The following is a 21,826-nucleotide window of genomic DNA, read 5'->3' on the forward strand; positions in this document are numbered from 1 at the left end:
AATCTAAAATCGATTTTACATATATCCCTATTGGTCAACCAATTTTTCCTAAATTAAGTTGAGGGGGGGGGGGGGTCAGTGAAAAAACTATGTGAATTAAGTTTTTAATCCTTCATTGAACTTTTGATGTCGTCCCTTACTTAAAGTCAAACAATTTTCCACAATATTTCAAGTCACCATCTAAAAGTGTAGACCTCATAATTATAAAGTGAGTGTTGCATGATGCCAGAAGGTTATTCTTAGGTTATTCTTAGACAGATCTAGGGTCATTCAGAGCAAATTGAGGAATACATGAAAATATATCTATGTGACAAAGTAAGTAAGGACATTTTATTGAGAGTCAGCATATATATACATAAAAATAGACAAAAGGCTGATTATATGTGTGTTATTATTTAAAATGTCCAGTGGCAAATGCTTTATGCATTTTCAGTGCAATAACAAATTAACAATTCATCACCTGATCAGAATTGAAAAGTGTGGTGAATTGAGAGTGTCAACAGACAATTTAGACTTCCTAAATGCATTACAACTGTTCACCTAGAGATCTCCCAAAAGTGTCATTACTTGAGTTCTTTTACTTGCAAATAAAATAGCATTTTCCACCAATTCTAGATATGACCAGCTATAAAGAAGTGATCATATATATTTGCAACTTAACAGGCATCCCTTTAGCATATTTAACATGTTCTACTACCAGAAAAGAATTCAAGGATGTCATAATACTACCTTTGGTTTGTTGTTGTCATTTACAGCTGTCCAGAAGTTTTTAATGTATGACCTTCTTACCTTTCTTTTAATGTCTGTAAGAATGAGATATTTAGCACCTAGGTCTAATGCTGCTTTCATACAGGGATCTATCTGAAAATTTGAGGGCAATCCAGGTGGACAAACAAAGCTGAAATATAGAAAATATATCTATATGCAAGCAAGAAATAGCAACAACTTCGAAGAAGTATTGAATATTCTAATATTCAGCATGTTTTAATGAATAACTATGGCATTGGCATTTACACCCCATCTCCTTCTTTTTAAAAAAAGAATCTTATAATAAATTTTTGTTTCAATTTTATCAAAGTTTACATTGGTATATACACGTTATAGTTCAATTTTCAATTATTACCACTTAAGATTTCAGAATTAATACAATTTTACTAGTAATTGCATAAACATATCTAGTCTCCTGCAAAATATATGAACTGTTAAAGGGCAGTGAACTATAAAACTAAAGTCAAGGTCAAATGAGTATTTCAATTCATTATGTTCATGTATATGTTACTAGTCACAAATGAAGCATTTTTCATCCTATCAAGTATACTTTTTAGGATTTATACATGATCCAAAAACTTAAACCTGGAGCACATAAATACGACCAAGTTCCTGTATAAAGTCAGGAGAATATATATACTCTCACAATCAATCCAAACACCAAATACTAATGCACTATGATGTAAAACGAAAAGTGATGAAGATTTTTACAGTTTCTTGTAACTCCAAAGTTTTATTTATAATAAAACTTTTGTAATAATAGTTTGTCATTTACTATATTACTTACGTTAATGTTTGTAAACAAGTCCAAGATTCACAGCTCCATATTTTGATCTCTTGATTATTATCAGCTCCTGTGACAGCAAACTTCCAAAACTGGGCACTGTTCAATAAAAAAATAAACAAACTAAAGTTCCTTATCTCATAGAAATTAAAACATTTACCTACAATAATATTATTTACTTAAATTATACAATTTCTGCAAGTGTCCTATAACCACTAAATTGCTACAACTATTTCAGAATTAAAGTTGGCAGTTTACCATATTAGCACATCTTAAAAATATCACAAACATATGAATAGCCGTGATTAAGCATGTAAATAACATGCACCATATAGCATATATTTGAAATTTTTTAAACTGCAAGATCCATTCTACATTTCTAAACAACTAATTTTCTACAGCCCAATTTATAAACCTTTAAAAAAATTAATTCAGGGATAAAAATATTTCCTTTCCTGGATGTTCACTTTTAACTAAAAATTGACAAATTTTCATAAAAGTTGTATTTTTGTTGTAATGTCATACACATTCTGACATCAAACTATGAAGTGAAAAGCCAAATCAATAAAATAAACAAATAAATCTTCATGTCAACAATCCTTACCACCCCCACCCCCCCCCCTAAAATAAAATAATGGGTTTTTTTTTGGTTTTTTTTTTTAATAAGATTGAAATTTAAAAGAAATTCATTTTGGTACCAGTAATTTAAAACTTTATTTAAATTTTGGTAAAATGGAGACAAAATCTATAACCTTTGATTAGTGCAAAATATTTGTTTATAAGTGCATTGTTAAAAAGGCAAAGTTAAGATTCAAATCTAGCTATAGGGTTTGACAGTTAATCATACATGTACTAAGCTTTTGGTTTAAAATAGACAGACTGCTTTGAGTATTTAGGAGTATTGGGATGACACATACAAGTGCAGCCCATAGAGAAAACATAGAAATAGCTGATCCAGACTTGGGACAGCAATTACTGTCTTAAAATGATTGGGCAGTTGAAGGTTTTTAATTCCATCAGTAATTCATTGAAATCAATCTTTTATGAATCAGATCCTTAATAAAAATTCTGTGTTCAAAAACCATAAATTTTGAATGACCATTTATCAAATCTGAATGCAAGATCTTAATAACCTACTAGTAGTCTGAAACTACTTAGATGTTTAACAGCCTTTTTCAAGACTTGCTGTGTACTCTAGACAGAGCCCAACTCATATAGAAAACATGAATATTGTTCACCAGTATTTTGGTTGGCTAGTCTCAGTCTGGCAATTATAATAGATATAGTTTCATTCATATGAACATGAATATGAATATGTATCTATTACTAATCAAGTAGACTTTACGAACTGCTACCATAACCCATACTTAAATTAACTGGGAAATTTTACCTAAGGCATTTGAAAAATGCATTACTAATTATGTTTCCTCACACAACATCAAATGTTATTAATGCATAAATTAGTCTTAGCTATAAGGAATCCATTTCATATATATTTAGTAAACAAACAAAAAAGTATGTATACTACTACTGAAGTATTCTCTCTCTCCAGCAGTCACATGACAATACCAGATATATTTTTTTTATTTTGTAATGTCAAATAAATGTTGCTATAAAGATTGTTCCTTATGTCCCACATGAAGATTTTATTACATGTACAACATATGAGCAAATTTAGTTAAATTCTTGTGTAGAAGTGTGCATCCTAGTTTCACTTTCATATCTGTTAGAGTGCAATATTTACAGGATTTATGTTGTTTTCTTTTTGCCCAGAACCACTTACCAACATGTATTTCTAAATAGTGAAAAAATTATATCATTCGTTTATTAATTAACAATGTAACTTCAGAATACAGAAATGTAATTATTTATGGAGATTTTTTTGACAGTTGTAGAATTTGTTCTTATCAAACTAAACATAACTATTTTTTCAAATATAAAAAAATGTGATTTCCCCCTACCAATAAAATACAAGAAAATGTTTATCCCTCAAAAGTTTAATTTTGAATCCACAGTATTATTATTGACTTGGCTATTCATGCAAAATTACAAAATACAGCATTCAGATTGGTACATATCTGTAAGCTATTTAACTAAGCTATTATAATTTGAAAACTAAAATACTATTACATTCAACAAAGTCTTTTAACTTAGGGCAAAAATAAAGTAGTTTATTTTACACAGCAATTTCAAAACATGTGTATTGTTTAATATATAAACATGTAACTTCAATTACTTTTTATAATTATATAAACATATCATTAAGAAGCTGAAACTATAATAATTATTAGTAATAACTTTGACATTACAAATTTTTATAGTTTTATTTTTCTTTGCTATGTCAACAATGCTGCTTTTAGATAATAGTCTAAGAGCAGCATTGTTGACCTAGCTAAGAAAAATACAACTATAAAAATGTGTAATGTCCAGCATTTATTCATGGCATAATACATTTATAAAATTTTCAGTTGAAAAATATTAGAGCTTAGTAAGAAACTGAGGTTACAGTCTTGGCATTTATAATTCAGAAAACCAATAGCACTCTGTGATAACTTACTCAGGACTTGAATTTTTATGATCATCCAGGAAGAAAAGGGAAGACAACTTTTTACCGTCATGTGGTTTCCATTGGTGCAAACACCTGAAATAAAATTGAGAAAGTTATCTAATTTGAACTAATACATATCTGCAATGTTAAAGTTACAATGTATATACAAACACAAATGCATGTTCAAGTGGTTGCCGAACAGGTTTGCTTCAAAAATTAGTTATTGAAAAATATTTTTACAAATAAAATGGTAATGGTGTATTTCATGACACAAAATCATTATGTGCACAAAAGTCAACTGAAGAAACTGGCATCAACATTATATCTTTTTTTTTACTTTGGTGAAGTACTTTCATTCATATTAACTTGGAAGAACTTGACTTCACCGTCCAGACTAGCTGTAGCTAATGCAGTGCCATCTGGTGAGAAACATAACATCTGTTCTTACCTTGGTGAAGTACTTTCATTCATATTAACTTGGAAAAACTTGACTTCTCCGTCCAGACTAGCTGTAGCTAATGCAGTGCCATCTGGTGAGAAACATAACATCTGTTCTTACCTTGGTGAAGTACTTTCATTCATATTAACTTGGAAAAACTTGACTTCTCCGTCCAGACTAGCTGTGGCTAATGCAGTGCCATCTGGTGAGAAACATAACATCTGTTCTTACCTTGGTGAAGTACTTTCATTCATATTAACTTGGAAGAACTTGACTTCACCGTCCAGACTAGCTGTGGCTAATGCAGTGCCATCTGGTGAGAAACATAACATCTGTTCTTACCTTGGTGAAGTACTTTCATTCATATTAACTTGGAAAAACTTGACTTCTCCGTCCAGACTAGCTGTGGCTAATGCAGTGCCATCTGGTGAGAAACATAACATCTGTTCTTACCTTGAAGTACTTTCATTCATATTAACTTGGAAGAACTTGACTTCACCGTCCAGACTAGCTGTGGCTAATGCAGTGCCATCTGGTGAGAAACATAACATCTATTCTTACCTTGGTGAAGTACTTTCATTCATATTACCTTGGAAGAACTTGACTTCACCGTCCAGACTAGCTGTGACTAATGCAGTGCCATCTGGTGAGAAACATAACATCTGTTCTTACCTTGGTGAGGTGCTTTCATTCATATTAACTTGGAAGAACTTGACTTCTCCGTCCAGACTAGCTGTGGCTAATGCAGTGCCATCTGGTGAGAAACATAACATCTGTTCTTACCTTGGTGAAGTACTTTCATTCATATTAACTTGGAAGAACTTGACTTCACCGTCCAGACTAGCTGTGGCTAATGCAGTGCCATCTGGTGAGAAACATAACATCTGTTCTTACCTTGGTGAAGTACTTTCATTCATATTAACTTGGAAAAACTTGACTTCACCGTCCAGACTAGCTGTAGCTAATGCAGTGCCATCTGGTGAGAAAGCAGCATCCATAACAGGCTGAAATGAAAATTACATTTACTGCAAATGAATGTAATCCAAAATATTCAGTTATTCAGCTTAAATGAAAAAAGAAAGAAAAAAAATCATGTGCAAAAAAATATGATTGTTTAGTGATACAAAGAAATTGTAAGTTTTGCTCATTGTTATGACAATTCTAGTGTAGTCTAGGATTTTCAGCAGGTAGGTGGACAATTTCCCTCCTCTTACAATGTCTTATGCAATGCCCTGACAGTGCAAATTTTTCTAAGTGAAAGTAATAAACTGAATTCAGCTAATATATCAGGAGTCAAGGAACATAAGAACAATTTAAGTCTTGGATACATGATTTTTTTTAATTAAGTGTTACTGGCTTTAAAAAAGCTTTCAGTAATTACCAGTACTGTCAGATCTACACTTTTTGCCTCAAGTCTTTATTGCTTTTGTTTTTGTGTGCTTTGTGATGATCTAATGAGTAAAGCCATTTCAACTGATTTTGTTGTTTATCTTATGTTGTTATGTAAAACCGTGTTCCCAGTTTAGAAGGGTTGAGAGCTAACAACCATGTTAAACCGCATCAAATTCTGTATGTGCCTGTCCTGAAATAGGTACCTGTCATTTAAAGGTTGCCATTTTGCTGCTGTATATCATATTTATTTTAGTTTATTGTTTTGTACACAAATCAGGCCGTTAGTTTCTTGTGTAAATTGTTTTAAATTTTGTCATGGGTGGGCCTAACATAGATTGCTGTACACAGTATGGATGTCCTCATTGTTGAAGACCATACCTATAAACCTATACTTGCTAACATCTACATGATCTACATCATTTGGTCTCTGATGGATATCGACAATTTTACCACATCTTCTTATTCTCTATTTCAGATTTTACCTGTGTGTGACTGGTTATTTTAATCAAACCAAAATCCACATCTTCTGCATCCAATGGTCCATTACCATGTTCTTTGGTTACCAGTTCTATATTCCATATTTCTGCCTAAAAAATTAGTTCATTCATAAAAACTAGTGTTGTCAACGGTTAACCGGTTAATCGGTCGAACGACCGATTACCGAATACCAAAAACGCTAACCGGTTAACCGGACTTTTTTCAATTTCGATAGATTTGATATAAATTTGTGTTGAAAATCAAATCATTAAATGGTTGTTTTATTTAAAAATTGTCGTCGTGGTAATTAGTTTGACAGATCAATTGTCCAGTATATTGATTGCTATTGTTAATCCTAAAGACATAAAATTAATTAGAGTTCGGGGCAGGATCTTTAAGAAACATAATTAGTAAACATGTTTTTTTAACAGTAACTTTAAATCAGTAATGAGATTTAATTTTACTAATTACTTCATTATTTCGTTTTTGATCTAATATTGTGTAAACCTACATTTAAATGTGCAACCTCCGTAGTGCAAGGGTTAGTCTTACTTTAAATTCAAAAATTGTGAAATGTAAACCAATGTGAATGTACTCAATGTATACGTGAAAGTACGAGTAACATGCTTAAAGAAAAACGCAAACACAGTGAAGAAACAGGTCGTACAGCATATACAATGACCTATAGTTGTTAATTTCTGTGTCATTTTGGTCTCTTGTGAAGAATTGTCTCATTAGCAATCATACCACATCTTCTTTTTTATAATTAATCATTATTTTAGGAGACAACAAGAGAAAAGGAAAGAATAATCAGTTTCAGACATATGACATATTCAAATCTACGAGATTAAGATTTTTTTTTGGATTTTTTAATCTGAAGTTGGTACAAACGCTATATATAGTTGATACAGTGTATTTGATTATTAAAAGTCAAACTTCGCCAAGAATCCTCACAGACAAGCCTTATAATGCTAACGGAAAACCTCAATTCTAAAAGCGTATATATGACTTGTTGTCAAATTGACACTCATACCACATCTTATATCTATGTGAAGGGTTCTATTTAAGGCTTTCAAACACCAACTTAAATTACCGGTTAACCGGTTAATCGGTCGAACGATTATCCGAGTAACCGGTTAGGCAAAAGTGTACGATTTGACAACACTAATAAAAACATGATTAAAGAATGGAAAATATTTTACACTAATATTTAAATTTAACAAGAATGTGTCCACAGTACACGGATGCCCCACTCACACTATCATTTTCTATGTTTAAAGGACTGTGAAATTGGAATAAATTCTCTAATTTGGCATTAAAATTAGAATGATCTTATCAAAGGGAACATGTATACTAAGTTTCAAGTTGATTGGACTTCAACTTCATCAAAAACTACCTTGACCAAAAACTTTAACCTGAAGCCAAAAACTTTAACCTGAAATTTGCACTATCATTTTCTATGTTCAGTAAACCGTAAAATTGGGGTCAAAACTCTAATTTGGCATTTAAATTAGAAAGATCATATCATAGGGCACATGTATACTAAGTTTCAAGTTGATTGGACTTCAACTTCATCAAAAACTACCTTGACCAAAAACTTTAACCTGAAATTTGCACTATCATTTTCTATGTTCAGTGAACCGTAAAATTGGGGTAAAAACTCTAATTTGGCATTTAAATTAGAAAGATCATATCATAGGGCACATGTATACTAAGTTTCAAGTTGATTGGACTTCAACTTCATCAAAAACTACCTTGACCAAAAACTTTAACCTGAAGCCAAAAACTTTAACCTGAAATTTGCACTATCATTTTCTATGTTCAGTGAACCATAAAATTGGGGTCAAAACTCTAATTTGGCATTTAAATTAGAAAGATCATATCATAGGGCACATGTATACTAAGTTTCAAGTTGATTGGACTTCAACTTCATCAAAAACTACCTTGACCAAAAACTTTAACCTGAAGCCAAAAACTTTAACCTGAAATTTGCACTATCATTTTCTATCAGTGAACCGTAAAATTGGGGTCAAAACTCTAATTTGGAATTTAAATTAGAAAGATCATATCATAAGGAACATGTGTACTAAGTTTCAAGTTGATTGGACTTCAACTTCATCAAAAACTACCTTGACCAAAAACTTTAACCTGAAGCGGGACAGACGGACGAACGAACAGACGAACGAACGAACGAACAGACGGACGAACGGACGCACAGACCAGAAAACATAATGCCCCTCTACTATCGTAGGTGGGGCATAAAAACTAAATTTGAGGTACTTTTTAGAAATTCCCTATCATAATGACTATGTATGTAAAGTTACAAATGGATGCAACTATAACTTCATCATAAACTACCTCGACCAAAAACTTTAACCTGGCAAAGAGCTGTTTCACACAATCTCATTTTCATGTTCAATGAACCATGAAATGAGGACCAAAACCTAAATTTGAGGTACTTTTTAGAAATTCCCTATTATAATGACTATGTATGTAAAGTTACAAATGGATGCAACTATAACTTCATCATAAACTACCTCGACCAAAAACTTTAACCTGACATGGGACAGACGGACGAACGGACGAACGAACAGACGAACGAACAGACGGACGAACGGACACACAGACCAGAAAACATAATGCCCCTACTACTATCGTAGACGGGGCATAAAAAGAAAATATAATAGTCAAGCTAAAATTAAGGTCAGTGCTTTCTAATTACAATGCCACAATAAGGTAGGTAGAGTCAGTATGTCAGATTTACATTTACTTTCTCAAAAATCTTTTCTCACAACTTTACTTTTTGTTACTACAAATTTATTCAATTTATTAACAAAGGATACAGAATGTGTTCATTGGCTGCCATTATTTTTTATGAACAAATGCCATGAAAGCTAAAGACAATATTTTCCCAAAAAATTGAAGAAAACAAATACACATCTGTTGAAAAAATACTTCTTTACTCAAGTTCGTATATTTCTAAATTTCTTTGTCAAATCATATAAATATATACATTCTTTAACCTTTATATGATCAACTTGTACTATATTTGACTATTTCAATGACTGGTCATAACAATGGTCCATTAAAGCAAACTACCTAACTCATTCGAAAAAATAATGTTATCATACAAATCTATCTATAAACTTAAAGGTTGAAGCTTAAAACATATGACATTGATAATCTTACTTTTTCATTATGTGTTAAGACAAGTACTCTAGAAGCATCCTGTGTAGAAGATTCAGTCATGCTACTATCATCACAATCATCAGGGATGAATGGACACCAGATAACACGGTGGAATTCTGATGGCTGTTCACCATCTGGTCGTCGGATGTGCAGAGACAGCAATACACTTAGCCTTGTCAAGGAATTTTATATTATTATATATGACTACTAAATATTAAACTATGAATTGGAAAGTTGAAACTGTTATTAATATAGGAACCAATCATTAACATGATTAAAACTGTATGGGAAATTAGCATTTCTTCAACCTCCTCAAGACATTTTTTTCCAGTTTTTATTTTCATTCTTTTCCTAAAAAGGAGATAAAAAAAATTCTCTGCATAAAAGTACCTTTATACTACCTATTTAATAAAAGGATACATTAATTTCCTATCGTCAGTTTCTTTGACATGGTACACCATGAGGTTACCAATCTCATCAACAGCACCAATTAAAATATCATCAGTATGAGCAAAGGCTATGTCTATAACACGACCAGCAAAGTCTTTCAATAACGCTCTCTCTGCAGTCTTTCTGTTAATAATCCTGACAACTCCACCTGATTTTCCTGCAATATACATGTATATCAAAACTAGATGTTAAAGTTGGTCATTTCTCTGATATACCAAGCTTTAAGAGTAATGCATGTATGTGTATGTTATAACATGCAATGTGTTGTGAAAGAATTTCATTTTGTATTGGTAATTCCAGCATACAGAACATTCAGAAATTATTTTTTTGCTAAGTTATTATTGTTCCTAGCTAAATACCTTAAAATATGCTTGTTATAAGCTATTTCTAAGGCCAAATAAAAATATATGTGTGGTTCCAGTTACATACTTTTAAAAAATAGGGTCGGTAGGTCGGATTTTTTTTTTTTTTTTTTTTTTTTTAAGGGAAACTTCGCAAAAAAATAAAAAATTGATATTATGTCCATTCTGTATAAAAATGCTCAAATTTATAGATATTAAAGTTTTATTCCGCTAAATAAGAGATCACCATCGATTTTAAATTTTGAGTATCAGTTCTCTACTCTCCGCCATCTTGTCACCTTCTCCGATGAAAAATCCCGATATGTCAATAAACCACAAAGGAACAAAACAACAGTAAACGATGTAGTCGTAATTGCGTGTCGATATCTTGTCAATCGTACGGTTGTTTTATCTGACTGACTAACTTGATACGGAAAATGGTCTTATATTTTTAAATAACCATATAGTCTGTTATTTTTAAACTGATAATATTGTAATTAGTTAAAAAGTCAAAGTTCAAATCATAAAATGATAAATAAGTGTTCCGTGGAAATTGTTTTCGAAAATCTAATTCGTTCATAATTCTTTCAAGTAATAAACTTTATTTAAATAAATTCGGATCTTCCCTTATCTGATCACCAGCATGGCTAAAGGTATTACTCCCAAAGGTATTGGAAGGGGTGTAAGGTGACACGTCCAGGTATTCAATCGATTTCCTGTCCAGCGGGCTTGCAAGTTCATGCATCGTTTCACTTCTGTAGGTATTGATCAGTGTACACGACCATTACTTATAACTTTCCATTTTGAACTATCAGGTGCATGTATAATATACATTTTTGTCTTGCGTGTCCGAAAGTGATATAATATACTAGTCATTACTGAACTCATACGCTTGTTTATAAATAACATTTCTGGTGTAAAGAATATTATTTATAAAAAAAAAATAATACAAAAAAAAATAATTGAAGAAATACAAATCTATTTACATATTTTTCCAAGGGTTAATTTGGGAAAATGTAATATATACTCGTTGTCAATAGTTTAGGACAGATTGGAACATACCAGAATTATTGATCTAAAAAAATGTGCGCACTTGTCGACGATTCGTGTATACATACGTCTGGTAGAAAGTTACGGAACTATAGTCAGTAGCGCAATTTAAAATACGTATACATGTATACATTGAACATAAGAAAGAAACATACATTTTGTGTAAATTGTGGTAAAAGTTTTGTAAATAGACTAGTCCATGTATGCCAACAGTATGTAATCAACGAATTCGATAGACTATTGTATACCAAAAGAAGAAGAAGAAAAAAAAGAAACAATTTGATTTAAATACAGGTCAATTTATAACTTGCTTTGGTTCATCGAAGTTAAGAACATAGTAAACTCACAGATTTATATATCAATTAAATTGTTCTCGAATAAAGGACGAAATTCGTCATCATCACAATTGTTCCAACATTCATGTAAAATATATGCAACTGGACGTACACTAATAATCCCCAAGGAATGTGAATATTTTCTAGGAAAACTATTGAGTATCAATTTCGGGATTTATTTTCTTTCTTGATATTCAATGACAGCAATTTAAAGAATAAACTGCTTGTCGGATATTTGTCCGCTTTAGGGGTATTCTTGCAAGTTGAACAGACTTATAATAACATTCAAAAATAGGGAAAGATAACATTAAATTCGTTGTCTTTTAATTTTAAACATCGTTGATCAAATAGTTATTTAAGTATATATATACGTTGGGAGACGACGATTATTATAGTTGTCTCAGATTTTAATAAGGACGTTCCCCATTATGAATAAATTTGGTTGACGTTTATCACACTTGAAAAGAATATCTATTCGTAATTTTTCGATTCCATTACAAAAATATTTTTTTCTTTATTCGTACATATTATATTCCGCTTCGGTAGAGTTATCTTCAGATAGTTTCATATATTGATTAATACATGGCTTTCAAAAGTCTAAATGTAAGTGTTCTCGTACATTTTTTCGCCTAATAAAGACAAATAAAAATGATTTAGTAAAGCTATTTCTAATTTCTAAGTCCCCCTTTTTTATGAGACATAAATCAAGGACAAGACTTGTATATCATTTCATTCTGACATATGAATTAAGTTTTCCGTCTTTAACCGAAAATTGTGTATTTCTTAGTAAATTAACTTATTTGAATTCAAATAAATAATAGCACCAAATATAATTATATAATTCCACGGCGACCAATTTTTATTTGTCACCAACTTGAATATGTATTTTTAATGTGTGTATTAAATGCTACCACTGATCCGAATAGACAGTCACACCTGGCAAGGTGTGCCCTAGAGGCGTGGTTAAATACCGAAGTGCAAATAACAATTTACCTTTCAACAAGCCATCTACAAGTATTGCCACAGAACCGTGAATACACACATCGTATAAACCTAGCCATAGCAGAGATAGTAAAAGGTCAATAATAGTACACCAACATATTGTCTTTACAGATTATTGTACTTTAATTTGTTCACCTTATCAGTCCGAAAATGCATTTATTAAAAATAAATTTATAACTTTTTGTGTTGTCTACAAAAATAATTGATTATTCGAATATATACGTTTAACATAGATAATTTATCTCACGAATGAGTACAATTGAACGTCTGTGCGTTTTATCTTCTTATTATCGGATGGTTATTAGATAAAGCATAAGTCATCGGCGCGCTTACGATTACGTTAAAATATGATTAAAAACCAAGACTTTTAATGATTGTATTTTAAATCCCGGCATGCAAAAATCAGGAGAAAACGTCACAACCTACAGGAAGTAGTTGATATTTTTTCATTAATTATTGAATTTCTCCTTTATTACTGCACATATAGCGATAAAACTTTGTGAATATATATATTATGTCATAATGAACATATTTAAACCATAAGTAAAAAATCGTGAATTTTCCCTTTAATGTCAAAATCCGGAAAAGAATCGTGTTATTACCGAAATTGTTTCCCTTATTATACACGCCCCAACCGGAAGTCTGACATTTTTACATGTGTGTGGGGGTAGCCGTGTGTGGTTGTAAAATAAACAGCCATGATACGTTTTTAGTTAATTTTGTTGCATTCTGTTATGAATTCTTGCATTTTAGCCATAACAGATACTTGTGATGGAAATTCAGATGACAGAAATCTATGAATTTAATTATTTTAATTCACAATCCTCAAAATTTGATCGTTTGAAAATTTATTTTTAAGAAATGAAAAAAAAGTTCTAGGGTCGGGGGGTTTTAACTAGGGTCGGTCGGGTAACTGGAACCACACATATATTTTTATTTGGCCTAAGCTCTGTAACTATTTGAAGAATGCATGCATACACTAGATCTAATATTATTATTTTTATTACTATGCAGTCTTTTCATATTTCTGTCCACACTTGTTAATTTTCATTCCGGCTTCAAGCGTTTTTTTTAAAATAAATCTTACCTCTTAATGTATAGGCAGCATATGTATTATTACGATGAATAGCGACAAGGTTCCCAACATAGAATAATGCTTCCCAATCATACTTCACAACTGGTGTAATTTTAACCTGAAAATTGACAAAAACAATAATAAATCTAGCCAGGTCATTAGAGCCATAAAAAAAGCCTATGGGAGTGTCTAAGACTCAAAGTTCCACATATTGTTTTATGTTCATCAGTGTACATTTTTCTTTTATGTAAACCCTATAGTAGTGGTGAATAAATATGAAACTATCATCAATGACCCCCATGGGCTGATGAAGTTTTAAAGAGGAAACAATATTTGTCTAGTGGAAACCAACTTATTCTTGCAAGGAATTTATTTTCGTGACTTTCGCTAGTAGAAAAATAACGCAAATATAAATCGTCAAGAATATACGTATAACTTGGAGCTTTCCTTCTTAAACTTCTTCAAAGTGAATTCAAAATCACGAACTTTCTCAGTTGCAAAGTCATAAGACTATTAAGGGTAAAATGCAACATTGTTTGGTTTACATTATACTCAGTGGTAGCTATATCAAAATAAGTTTTTTACCATGAATTTCATTGTATAGTTTCCTTCCTTGTACCCAACACACCTCTCGTGGTGTTGAATAATCATACCAAGTTTCATAACCTCCCATAAAAGAGTCTAATAGTTTAAATGGTAGTTTGATTTGTGATGTGTAAAACCCAGGAAATACACCAAAGTTAAAAACTAGTTTAGAATGTTTTGTGTTTTTTTTATTTCAAACTACCTTATTACTGCCTGTTGTTGGCTGTGACAAGATACCAGTACTGATGGGCTTACTAGCCACTACATCTACTTCCTGTCCATATACACTGAAACTGTTGACTGTATCTGATCCTTGTAAAGTTCTGAAAAGGAAATACCGTATACATGCATGTGAAAGACACTATCAAAACCACTTTTGTGAATAGAAAAAAAAATTAAACAATAGAATATTTTATTGTTGGCCAGGATTATTATCCTCTAGCTTAAACTAGTTTGATTCTCTTTTCGGTATCTTCCACTTCCTCTTTTTATATATTTTTTTTTATTGTGTATGTTTCGTTAGGCTTTTGTTGTTGGTTTGTAGAACCATTGATATTAATCAAATAGTATTTTTGTTTATATTTAAAGGTATATCCTTACATAAGCTGTCTATGAGAAGGCTGGCTTTGACTGTAGAATGTCTGCATAAGTTCATTTATTGTTGGAGCAGTTGCCTCCCCTGGTCCTGGTACATCAGCACTGTAATGAATAAAAAGATAGATGTATAAAATTCATGTTATCATAAATATTGCAACATTCAATTGAAAACAAACGTTTAGTGAAAGGATATTCCAACTTATAACTTTAAATGAGGATACATAATAGATGAACCAACAACAAAAGCCTAGTATTTGTTGTTAACATCTTTAAGCATAAGCATTCGATTATAGCAAGAACAAAGGATTTTAACCCCAGTAAATTGAAAAGCTACCATTTATGCCCAAATGACTACAGATTATATTGATGAAAGATGCTTTAACACATGTATAATGCCATGTATAAAAATATACGGAAAAAGAATATATATATTGCTATACCTTTCCCTCATATTCAATGTTGATGAAATACTTGCACTGGACATGGCTGAAATATATAAAATAAATGTAATTAAGATATAGTCATAATAGTAGGTACATTATAGTACAGTTTCTAGGGAAAATCTCCAAAATAACACTTATATTTGCAATACTAACAATAACTAAAAATAGAACTCTTGTCAAATTGATTTCATGGTAATAAGCTACCCAAGTGTAGGACACCATCAATTCCATCCCAATCCTGATTTAACCAGACTTTTAGAGGCTTTATTGGAATTTACTGCTTCTCAGCCAAGCATACAGCATTTATATAGATACCAATAAGAACAAGGTACATGTATGTGCCACCTTGGAAACAAATTAATTTCAGTTAGGATATTCTGTTATCCATTTTCCTGTCCTAAAATCAAGAATATTCTGTTATCCATTTTCCTGTCCTAAAATGAAGGATATTCTGTAATTCATTTTCCTGTCCTAAAATCAATAAGAATAAAAGGAAATTTGTGGTATTTGTCAATAAAATAGCATACCAATGACCAGTTAGAGGTTTACATACAATTACATGTACAGTTTTACAAGAGACAAGTGTTTCATAACTTGTCATTTTTTTCCCTCTACATATTGTTTTATCTGCTAATTTTTATTTTCTTAAATTGTGAATTTTCTTTTTTCCTGTGGTTGTAAGAGGAATATTGTATTTGTTTCAAAAGTTGGTGATTAGATTAAATGTAACTAAGATAGATCGCAAATTCAGTTATAAAACTAAACTTATCTCATGTATTTGTTGTTGTCTTTCTGTTTGTTTATCATGTTAATTGGGTATTTAGTGTTGATCGTCTTCCAATTTGTGATTTTAACACTAAGAAAGAAACCTAAGCCTTGTTAGTTTCAGAAATGAATTATTCTTCTCAGTCCTTTGGTTCATTTAAAAACAGAAAACACTTTAAAGTACTGTATGGTTCTCAGATTATTAGCTACATTTTGTACTTTACCGGAATTTGGTAATGTCAGATATAAATAAAATGTCAAAGCTGGTCAAAGGCAGCGTTAACATAATCATCCTGATCTACGGATCACCAAAGGTCATCCCTACATAGGATACAACGTCCGTTAACAAAATATTTTGTACACACACATGACACATTGATAATTTTATATTGGACAAACTTTTTTGAATGAACCCTGCTCTTCAAGTACAAGGACACAGGGCAACGTTAGTCATATCATGATTTCAAAACATTCAACATAGATTTCAATCAAATGCTTTGAATCTAAATACAAGTGTTCATGCCAAAAGCTCAGGTGATACCAAACGGACTTAACCTTATACAGGGAAGATAAAACCGGAGGATTCCGGTAAAAAAGTTTTGAGTAGGAAATACCAATATAAGTTTTTACAGTAGGAACAACAACAAAAAAATTTGCTGGTAAATACAAAAAAAAAAATTTTATCAGGGCGAATTTATAGGGTCGGTTGGTAAAGGGCAAACAAACAATATTTCAATTTAAGCCCAAACAATGTCAATTTTCATGAATCTTCTTGGCAAAACTGTGTGTGGGACTCAAGGTATAATGAGGAGGGTCCCAGATACTCACAGGTTTAAAAAATAACGTGTCCAGCTCGATTTTCATGTGTCTAGGACACATCTACATGATGTACACGTCTTAACGAGACCTCTGGTTTTTTAAAGTTGTATTTTAATATATTTCATACATACATCAGAATGCATACACCTTATTGTTATTTGTCTGCCATTACTGGACATCACAAAGATTTTTGTATGATTTTGATGTCATAATACAAAATATCTGACATGTCTGACCCCACAATGGAAAAGAGATAGTTGTACGACTTCAAAAGACAATTGTTCAAGTCCCAGGCACAGATTCTGGGGTCAGCCATCATATACAGATATAGTCCTAAATAGGGATTCTGGTGTCAGCCATCATATACAGATATAGTTCTAAATAGGGATATGGCATTTTGACGTAACACCCCGCTCAGATATTATTGTTATTGTCTTATAAATTTGTACTATGTATAATTTTTCAATGTGAATGGTGTAACATATATAGTATTTCAGTACTTTGATAATGCACGTGTAATCACTCATGTGCACTGGCACTTCCGCCCAACTGTGTTACACATGTTATTCTTGTAAACAATGTAGATTAACCATGCTGTATATTAAACGTAGTTCACTATAACTTGGTTCTCTCTTAATGATGTACTATGGGATATAAACAAACGGGACGTCACAATGAATTCTTGATTATGATAGCAAGAAAACCGATGAGACCAGGATACATCCGTAATTAAAAATCAGTACCCTATCTGACCTTGACTACGGCAATACTAATTTAATGCATCAACTAACAATAATTTTTCATTAAAAAAGACATTATAATAATTTGTTGTTTCCAAACTATAGCCAGTGCCTAAACTGTTATTCTTTAGCTACAAGGGTTTGACATGTTTGATGGTGTTTTCTTATTTGTGTTCGTTCCATTAATATTAAATCATCACGGTGTTTTTAATGTGTTAAATAATTTACCATTTGATTTCTGCAAGTTCATAAGCTCATGCAAGAGATGACCTGTGTCGCCGGTGCTCGCTGAGTTTAGAGATGACGACGGGCTACCCTTATCGTCCATGATTTTAAATGACAGTTTCAATTTCAAAGTAAATGTTCCTTTAAATTTCAGTACAAATTGTTATTGATAAATCACGATAATTGATGAAACCAGACGAAACATTAAAGCAGGGTTCGACTTTCAACAAGTTTGTTTTCATCCAAAATATGGCGGCCTCCATTAACCACGTTACTGCGTGATTACACAAAATATATCTATCTCATTAATTTTATACTTTGTTTCAATTTTAATTACTTTTTTTAAATTGTTTACGTCAATGAATAAATCTGATTTTTATATATTTTATTTTTTTTTAATTCTTGAAAAAATATTTTTTTAGTTTAAAGTGTTGATTTATTGTAGCTCTGTTGCCACCTATAAAGTAGATAGGTGTGCTAGCGCTATCTATCTAAAAAATGAATAAATAATTAACCCTTATAAAACCTTAACTATCTATTTTGTGAACCTTCCAGTATCTTTAATAAAGACCCCCAACACATGTTGAATATCTTCTATGTGATGTTTGTAATTTTCATTTTCTGTTGTTGCTAATAATACTTTTGATTCAAGTGTTAGTTTTGATGTTATGAAGTAGAGTGCAGAGCGGAGTTTCTCACTAGCCTCCTCATAACTTTCGCAATACAGAAGATAATGGTCAACTGTTTCTATTTGTCCACAGCTGCATTTGTCGATGACTACTGGGCATATCATTGATTTGTATGAGTTTAAATTACAATATCCTATATTAAAAAGAAGATGTGGTATGATTGCCAATGAGACAACTATCCACAAAAGACCAAAATGACACAGACATTAAACAACTATAGGTCACGGCCTTCAACAATGAGCAAAGCCCATACCGCATAATCAGCTATAATAGGCCCCGATAAGACAATGTAAAACAATTCAAACGAGAAAACTAACGGCCTTATTTATGTAAAAAAATGAACGAAAAACAAATATGTAACACATAAACAAACGACAACCACTGAATTACAGGCTCCTGACTTGGGACAGGCACATACATAAATAATGTGGCGGGGTTAAACATGTTAGCGGGATCCCAACCCTCCCCTAACCTGGGACAGTGGTATAACAGTACAACATAAGAACGAACTATAAAAGTCAGTTGAAAAAGGCTAAACTCATCAGATGGACAAAAATATAAGTGGACGTGGCCGGGTACTTATACATACATCCCGACACAAAAAGACGCAATGAACAGATCTGAGAGTACTCGCAGTTATCTAACAGCTAGTTCAAAGCCACTAAAAACTAATAAAAAAAATCATGCATCTAAGACTTAACCATCAATCCGTACACATCAAACATCCAATGGATTTAGTGTAAAGACGTCATAAACAGCCAAAGAAAAACATGACCCTGTGCAATGCCAAGTTACAGGTATCGACAGATTGTAGATCCATGAATATGTATATGTATATAATATACTGGTAATATTTAGTTAGCTTTTAATTTAAAGATAACAAAATCAATATTTATACCAATAAAAACAATATTCAATGATCTTACTACAGTGTTGAATAGGTAACCTTTTAGAATAAGTTTATTTAAAGGAGCGACAAGTTTACATGGATTATTTCCAAATTTCCGGGCACGGTTAACAACATTTCCGTAAAAATGAGGATGTGCTATCCCGTTTGAAATAAGTTTTCTACAGGTACAACCAAACTTCAAAACCAAATCTTTATATCTATGGAAAAATTTACAAAAGGTTTTAAGTAATTTATGGTAACGATATCCCTGGTTTAATAAATTACCAGCAATAAATAGGTTGCGATCGTCAAAATCAAAAACGTCACAACAGACACGGGCATAGCGAACAAGTTGTGAAATATAAACATAGTAAGATGATGCCAAAGGAACATCACCATCTAAAACTGGAAAAATAACAATAGGGAACGAAAAATCGTCTCTTTTGTCGTAAATTTTAGTGTGGAGTTTCCCGTTTAAAACCGAAATATCTATATCCAGGACCGAATAAATTTGATCTATTTAAAGTACGTTCCTTGGGGTAAATTTCAGCAGTATATTGAGAAAATTCTTGATTATTTAACGAAAAAATATCATCAAGATAACGGTAAGTGTTGTTGAATTTATCAATCAAATGCAACTTCGATGGGTCTTTACTGAGTTTAGTTATAAACTGTGCTTCGTAACAGTACAAAAACATTTTAACGTTACACTGTCTTTTGCTCCTTTTTGTATATCTTATTTTTTCTGCCTCCTGTGCTTCTTTTTTAGCTAGTTGGTCTGCTAGTTCCTTACCTTGTATATCAGCGTGGCCAGGGGTCCATTCAATGGAAACAATGATTCCTTCAGATTTTAGTGCCAAAATACCGATTTTACCGATTTTAATATCATGAATAGTTTTGCCGTAATTATTCAATTTCCAATTTAAAGTTAGAATTCTAATTGCTGATTGGCTGTCTGAGAATTTTGACGGATTCTGTGTTTTTTGTTGTTGTTTTGATTTATAAGAAAATCTATTACCAGCTTGATAGCTACTAATTCCCCTAATAAAATAGATCCTCTATTGGAAACTGGCTATGTTAACTCCAAAAGTTCTGTGTTGTTTGGTATTGAAATAGCTGCCCCAGCCCCGCATGGACCTGGGTTTCCTTTGCAGGAGCCATCAGGGAAAGCTATCGTTGAATTTTTTTAGTTGATGTATTTTTCCAAAATAATAGTCTTTCCCTAAAATGCTTGTTCCTCTAATCTAGACTTTGAACTTCCGAGATTTTTCCAATACTCTGGTGGTGATTTTGAGGCTGCTTACCCTCGGAATTCAAATTGAGACTATATACAATCAGAATCAATCTCTGTTGACCTCTTCATGTCTTCAGACTGTCTGATTAGGGATATAGACAGCATTAGGGATAAGGTTATAGACAGCATTAGGGTTAGGGTTTTAGACAGTATTAGGGTGAGGGTTATATATAGACTTAGGATAAGGGTTATATATATCATCAAGGTTCAGGTTATAGACAGAATTAGGGTTAGGGTTATAGACAGAATTAGGGTACGGATTAAAGACAGCATTAGGGTTAGGGTTATAGAAGGCATTAGGGTTAGGAATATAGACAGCATTAGGGTTAGGGTTATAGACATCATTATGGTTAGTGTTATAGACATCATAAGGGTAAGAGTTATATACATCATTAGGGTTAGGGTTATAGACATCATTGGGGTTAGGGTTATAAACAGCATTAGGGTTAGGGTTATAAACAGCATTAGGGTTAGGGTTTTATACATCATTAGGGTTAGGGTTTAAGACATCGATAGGGTTAGGGTTATAGACAGCATTAGGGTTAGGGTTATAGACAGCATTAAGGTTAGGGTTATAGACAGACATAGGGTTAGGGTTATAGACAACAATAGGGTACGGGTTATATACAGCATAAGGGTAAGGGTTATAGACAGCATTAGGGCAAGGGTTATATACATCATTAGGGTTAGGGTTATTGACAGCAGTAGGGTTAGGGTTATCAACAGAATAAGGGTTAGGGTTATAGACAGCATTAGGGTGAGGGTTCTAGACAGAATTAAGGTTAGGGTTATAGACAGCATTAGGGTTAGGGTTATAGACAACATTGGGGTTAGGGTTATCAACAACATTAGGGTTAGGGTTATATACAGCATCAGGGTAAGGGTTATAGACAGCATTAGGGCAAGGGTTATACACATCATTAGGGTTAC

The 21,826-nt window shown here is 32.1% G+C and overlaps 1 protein-coding gene across 1 annotated transcript in view; it reads right to left on the minus strand.

Moving 5' to 3' along the window:
• Positions 1-18,291, minus strand: part of LOC143080085 (enhancer of mRNA-decapping protein 4-like) — a 40,622-nt gene extending 22,331 nt beyond the window's left edge. Inside the window, exons 1-12 of the mRNA XM_076255763.1 lie at positions 18,028-18,291; positions 15,473-15,518; positions 15,036-15,134; positions 14,638-14,758; positions 13,863-13,968; positions 10,018-10,204; positions 9,598-9,763; positions 6,414-6,518; positions 5,434-5,543; positions 4,110-4,193; positions 1,556-1,651; positions 790-898 (exon numbers count right to left, since the gene is read on the minus strand). Coding sequence (XP_076111878.1) covers positions 790-898; positions 1,556-1,651; positions 4,110-4,193; positions 5,434-5,543; positions 6,414-6,518; positions 9,598-9,763; positions 10,018-10,204; positions 13,863-13,968; positions 14,638-14,758; positions 15,036-15,134; positions 15,473-15,518; positions 18,028-18,127 — 1,329 coding nt within the window. The 5' untranslated portion in view covers positions 18,128-18,291. The remainder of the gene's footprint in view (positions 1-789; positions 899-1,555; positions 1,652-4,109; positions 4,194-5,433; positions 5,544-6,413; positions 6,519-9,597; positions 9,764-10,017; positions 10,205-13,862; positions 13,969-14,637; positions 14,759-15,035; positions 15,135-15,472; positions 15,519-18,027) is intronic.
• Between the last annotated feature and the right edge of the window lie 3,535 nt (positions 18,292-21,826).

The sequence above is a fragment of the Mytilus galloprovincialis genome, chromosome 6 (assembly GCF_965363235.1).
Source record: "Mytilus galloprovincialis chromosome 6, xbMytGall1.hap1.1, whole genome shotgun sequence".
NCBI lineage: Eukaryota > Metazoa > Mollusca > Bivalvia > Mytilida > Mytilidae > Mytilus > Mytilus galloprovincialis.